The sequence below is a fragment of the Acyrthosiphon pisum genome, chromosome X (genome assembly GCF_005508785.2).
Source record: "Acyrthosiphon pisum isolate AL4f chromosome X, pea_aphid_22Mar2018_4r6ur, whole genome shotgun sequence".
Lineage (NCBI taxonomy): Eukaryota > Metazoa > Arthropoda > Insecta > Hemiptera > Aphididae > Acyrthosiphon > Acyrthosiphon pisum.
In genome coordinates, this window is record NC_042493.1 from 116,370,447 (window position 1) to 116,376,600 (window position 6,154).

At 29.5% G+C, this 6,154-nt stretch overlaps 2 protein-coding genes across 2 annotated transcripts in view; both read left to right on the forward strand.

The window, feature by feature from the left end:
* LOC100569072 (kelch-like protein 2) overlaps positions 1-1,104 on the forward strand; it is a 16,392-nt gene extending 15,288 nt beyond the window's left edge. The window contains exons 5-7 of the mRNA XM_029485440.1: positions 327-467; positions 533-785; positions 854-1,104. Coding sequence (XP_029341300.1) covers positions 327-467; positions 533-785; positions 854-1,035 — 576 coding nt within the window. The 3' untranslated portion in view covers positions 1,036-1,104. The remainder of the gene's footprint in view (positions 1-326; positions 468-532; positions 786-853) is intronic.
* A 1,398-nt stretch (positions 1,105-2,502) lies between these two features.
* LOC103310261 (zinc finger MYM-type protein 6-like) lies at positions 2,503-6,119 on the forward strand. The gene is made up of 4 exons (XM_008187904.1): positions 2,503-2,506; positions 4,578-5,218; positions 5,286-5,487; positions 5,764-6,119. The coding sequence occupies exons 1-4, from the start codon at positions 2,503-2,505 to the stop codon at positions 6,117-6,119; spliced, it is 1,203 nt and encodes a 400-aa protein (XP_008186126.1).
* The last annotated feature ends 35 nt before the right edge of the window (positions 6,120-6,154 follow it).

Here is a 6,154-nt window from a genome sequence, read left to right on the forward strand (position 1 = left end):
GATACATTTCCAAAGTGTTATACAGAGTGGTATGACCCAGTAACAAATCTACGAGAGAATATACCAGGGATGAATGATTTTCGTCGGTCAGCTGGTCTTGGTGTAATAAGAGATAAATTTGTGTTTGCTGTGGGCGGTAGATCTAAATCTGTTGTTATGCTTGATGTATCTTTAAAATCACCATCTTGGGTTCCAATGGTCAACATGTTAGTTAGTCGAGACCGGTTAGGAGTCGGAGTATTAGGTGATTCTATATATGCTGTAAGTTATATCAATATTTTAATTATTTTAAACTATTAATATTATATATTATTTTTTAATTCTAGGTCGGTGGAAGTGACGATAACAGTGGTTTAGATAGTGTAGAGGTCTTTGATGTCAGTATTCAAAAATGGCAAATGGTTTCAAGTATGTCAATTAAGAGAATTACTGTTGGTGTTGGTGTACTCAATTATCATTTATACGCGGTGACTAATTATATCATTTAATAATTTTTGATTAGTCATATATTTTATTTAGTTAAATTGTTTAGGTTGGAGGTTATAATAGCAGTGAAAACAGTTTAAAATCTGTAGAATATTATGATCCTACACTTGATGCATGGACGGCAGTTGCAGATATGTCTGTGTGTCGTCAAGGTGCTGGTGTAGGTGTCTTGGATGGGCTTATGTATGCTATTGGTGGTTATAATGGTTATGAGTTTCTTAAAAGCGTTGAGGTTTATAGACCGAGTGATGGAGTTTGGTCTTCTGTAGCTGATATGGAAATATGCCGATTTCGTCCTGGTAACAATTATATTTTTTAGTACAACCTTCATAATAATATATTGAATATAAATTATATTCTTATATAGGAGTAGTGGCATTAAATGGTTTATTGTATGTTATGGGCGGAAGATTTGATAAATCTATGAACGATAATGTAGAAATTTACAACCCGAATACTAATACTTGGACCATGGAGAGATTGTCAAGAAATGGAGTACGAATTTATGGTGGAGTAGTTGTTAATAGACCACCAAATTTTATTAACTAATAGTCTCATTATTAGTAGTAATATTAAAATATTTATGTATAATTTATGACAAAACGTGTATTGTTCTATTAGTTTTTCTTTTTGTGAATGTATGATAAAAATGTTTTTTTTTTATATATCATTTAAATAAGCTATAAAGTTAATTATATTGTAGTATATTTATCAGAAAAATGTTATATAATTTACAATATACAGTGATGCATTTATTGATTTTCCATGATTTTGTTTTGTGTTTGTGTGTGTGTATGCACGATAAACATAAGTACTTGACATTTTCATAAATGTTTTTTATTTATATACATGATAAAATATTTAAAATATTTTGGGTCTGGGCTATTTATAGATATTTTCAATTTTGTTTAGTATTTTTCTATAATAATTATAGACAATTGTTGAAAATTGTATTCATGATTCTTCATTCATTGATATAAAATTTGATAACAAATTATTAAAATTCATAGGTGTACAAAATTATTTTTTATAAGCATTTAAAGCATTTTACAAGCATTATTATTATTTATTAAAAGTTCAAATTCACATTGAAAATTTTTAAACTATTTTCTAGTTATAAAATGTTCAATTTTTATAGCTAAGGATTGAACATTTAAAACAAAGGTTATCTGAAGGTTTCTCATAAGTAAGACCTATTGTAGCCAAAAAATCTAAAAAAAATATGAACACAACTTTTTGTTATAGATATTTTAAGTTCAAATTTGGACGAAATTTGATATTTGAACAAAAAAATCACCTAATTGCTGTAATTTGTTGTAATTTAAAAATATTAATCACAAATCAAGGCTACTTGAAGCTTATAAGGGGCTTCAGCATAATGTGTTTTGATTAGTAATATTTAGACAATTACCTAGGAGTATACCCACTAGACATAGAGCCCACCTTTCAAACGGGCAAAATCGTTTTTTTTGCTGTTTTACCATAAACTAAAAAAATTAATAAAAACATTAAATTAGTGAAAATAAAATTTTGAAGCCTGAATTTTCACAAAAATAAAGTCTAAAAAATGGCCATCTACCATTGTTTCAAAAAAATTAAAATAAACTTTTACCAAAAAAAAATTAAATTAAAAAATAAAATATGTGTAGGTCTTGTCTCGGTGAGTCTAATAAAAAAAATGAGGCACTCGGGGACTGCTGCGGTAAAGCTATTGCATAGCAATTTTGTAGCTATGTATCATGTAATTATGACTATATTTATTTTTGTATGACATTAATTCAAGTTTTTTTTGTTGATAATGGTAGATAAACACCGTACGGAAATATTTTATTTGAGACTTTTTTGCTTAGCAACTAGTTAGACTGTAAATAACAAAAATAATAATAACATCTTACGGTCACGCTATTTCGTTACGAAAAATGTTTTTTCAGTCACCACGCCAGGCCCGCGATAAAAGCTATGCAATAGCTTAAAAACCAGATTTATGATATATTTATTATCTTAGGAGATATCACAATGGGTAAATCCTCGCGGACAACCTGTATAATAATTAAAAATAATAATTTACATCTGAATGCATGGCATCAACAATATAACATGGTCCTGTAAAAAACAGCCTTTGAATATAAATCAGCCGTTGTGCAGGCGCGGTTCTAGGAATAGTGAATACATTTTCGTATGGGCAACAGTAGATTTATAATTAGGTTTTAATTGCGAATGATATTCCTTATTTCCTCTTCCTTCCTCAATAAGGGGTTACAGAAATTTTGGTATGGGCAGCTGCCCACCCTGCCCATACGCTAGAACCGCCACTGCTGTTGTGTAATGTTCTCTATCACTATGCCCACCCCTCCCCCACTCATTAATTCAATAATCCAGAGCTGTTCAAAGTAAATAATACGTAGGTAGAATTTATGCTGAAACCTAAAAATATACTCCAAAATGTGAATATACGTTGAAATGTACCTACTGATTTTGATAAAAACATAGGTGTCTTTGTGTAAATCTTGCTAAAATAAGTAAAAATATCATAACTTCAATAGAACATATTATGGAAACATCACAATATTTTAGTAAAAAATAAGGGAAAATATCATAATTTCATTAAAATCATGTAATATTATAAAAAATATCATCCCTATGTCTAATTAGGTACCATCAAAGGCATATTATATACAGTTTAGTTATTAAATGTATCTAAAAGCATGACCACCACTATAACGAGTCATTATTACAAGTCTCAACAACCGAAACATATCGTTGCACTATAATATAATAGTTAATACACACATACATACATAAATTTGCATACATATTTACTTAAACAGAATTCATGAATACATATAGACATATAGTCATATAGACTCAATCGATTATTTCAAAAAATAATTTACATAAAATATTTTCGATATATATTTTATTTAATAGGTACAAGGCCGTATATGAGGGGGGGTTTTAGGAGTTCAAACCCCCCCCCGAAATATTTTACAACTAATAAATTTAATTTATATAAGTAACTTAATTATAATAATTTACCATGTGGCCATTTGGGTACCTACTACCTACCTAATAATATAATCAGTAATAACTATGTTTGATGGTGATTTCTATAATATAGGTAATATATTATTATTATATTATACAAAGATAAATCATACAAGATTAAAGACATTTTGTCGACAGACGAAACGTCTATAAATGCTTAATATGTTATCGAACAATAAATTATCGATAGTATTGTCAATTGTCATTTTATCTCGAAAAACTCAATGATATTGTCCTTATAGTGTCAGTACACAGTTATAGCACTATTAATAATTTTATAGTGAACATTAAATAAGTACCTATACCAGTTCAAATATTTTAGTAGAAATTAGTATCAGTTTAGTGCGCACTGTGTAAGTGTAACCCTATAATATTTCTGTATAATTTTTTATTTGATTATTTTAATAAAATGTCAAATCGTAAGCGTAATAATTCCCTTACAAATTATTTTTGTAAAAAAATAAAAACAACCGAGAACGAAACAAGTACAAGTTCTACATCGACCGCAATAATTACAGATACACTAACTACAACGGAATCTAAAAATGATATTATTGATATTGGGTGCTGTTTAGATCAAAAGGTTAGTGATGAATTAAAATATAAGTTACTAACTAATGTTTGGGTGCCTGATGAAAAGTTTACGTTTCCTACGTCGGGAAATAGAAATTTAAAATTTCAATTAAATTGGATTAAACGATTTCCGTGGTTATGTTACACTAAAATGCAAGATTCTGGAGCGGTATGTAAATATTGTACTATATTTTATCATAATTTTATCGGTAAAGGTGCACATCAAAAACCAGGTTTATTGGTTACAAAACCTTTCAATAAATGGAAAAATGCAATAGAATGTTTTAACATACATAACAACACAGAGTATCATAAAAATAATGTTTTTATCGCAGAAAATTTTATTTCCGTTTATTGCAACAAAGAGTTGGATATTTGTCAAAAAATCGATTCTGCACGTGCTAATCAAATTGCAGAAAATAAAAAAAAATTTATACCGGTTATTCAAACTATTATATTGTGTGGCCGTCAAGAATTGGCCCTTCGTGGTACATCTGACGCTGGGCCACTCACACTAGATGAGCCAATTCACAATGATGGTACTTTTAGAGCTCTTATGCGAATGCGAATGAACGTCGGTGATAAAATGATGACCGATCGCATTGAAAATGGCGCAATTAAAGCTATGTATATAAGTCCCACCATACAAAATAATTTAATCACTATCATCGGAAAAATAATACAAGATCGTTTAGTAAATAGAATTAATAAGGCAAAATCATTTTCAATTTTAGTAGACGAGACAACTGATGTATCGCGAATCGAACAAATGTCATTTTGTGTTCGATACGTCGATGAAGATCCTGAACATCAATTAATTTTACGGGAAGATTTTTTAAAATTTGTGTCAGTAGAAAATACTACTGGCAAAAATATAGCCAATGTTATTTTCGAAACTATTAAATGTCTTGGTATAGATTCGAATTATATGGTAGGGCAAGGATATGACGGGGCAGCATCAATGAGCGGTAACTTTAACGGAGTGCAAGCAATTATTCGAAAAGTACATCCAACAGCACTTTATGTACACTGCAGTGCTCATTCTTTAAATTTAGCCCTCTCTCATTCGTGTAGCATTCAACATATTCGTAACTGTATTGGTACCATTAAATCGGTAGGTAATTTTATTAAAGCATCTGCAATGCGAACAGGATTATTAAAAAAAATATATTAAAGAACAGTTTCCTGAATCTAAATGGACCAAACTTACATCAATGTGTAAGACACGCTGGGTGGAAAATCACGACGGACTTATACGATTTACAGAAATTTATAAAGCAATTGTAAATACACTAGATGACTTACAGTTAAAATGTGATATTGAAACGTCATCAAAAGCTTTACAATTAGGAAAAACTATTATAACCAGCGACTTTGTTATAAGTATGGTCACAGCTTCTATACTTTTTACCCATACAAAATTTCTTGTGTAAGAATTTACAGTCTGTAAATTGTGACTTGACTGAAGCAATGGAATATGTTAATACTGTGTTACACGAAATACATGATATGCGGAGTAATATGGATACTACATTTTCCAAGATTTTTGAAAAATCAAGAGATCTCATAAAATCAGTTGATAATGAAGAGACATAAAAATACCAAGAATCGTTGCACGTTAAAAACATCGAATTAATATCATTACAAATTCACTTGAAGAATATTACCGCATAACAATAGCTATTCCTTTTTTCGACGATTTCATTGAACAACTTCAAGCGAGGTTTAATAATCACAAAAAACAAATTTCTTCACTGCACAAGTTGTTACCAAAAATATGCAACAAAATTGAAATAGATGCAAACGACTTCGAAATATATTCTGAATTTCTGGATATAGAAGTACTGCTAACAGAAATTCAACTTTGGAAAAGAAAATGGTCTAACAAACCAGAAAAAGAGCAACCAAACTCAGCTATTGAAGCATATATTAAATGTAATTATGAATATTTTCCAAACATATCTTTTTCTTTTGAAGCTATTAGGCTACATTGCCAGTTTCGACTTCTACGCTAGAACGTACATTTTCACCCATTAAAAGGATTAAAAAA

Bases quoted from the DNA above. Each gene is read 5' to 3' on its own strand.
- LOC103310261 (XM_008187904.1), top strand. The intron at 5,219-5,285 runs GTAGGTAATTTT...ATTAAAGAACAG, and splicing joins GTATTGGTACCATTAAATCG to TTTCCTGAATCTAAATGGAC. The intron at 5,488-5,763 runs GTATGGTCACAG...ATTCACTTGAAG, and splicing joins AACCAGCGACTTTGTTATAA to AATATTACCGCATAACAATA.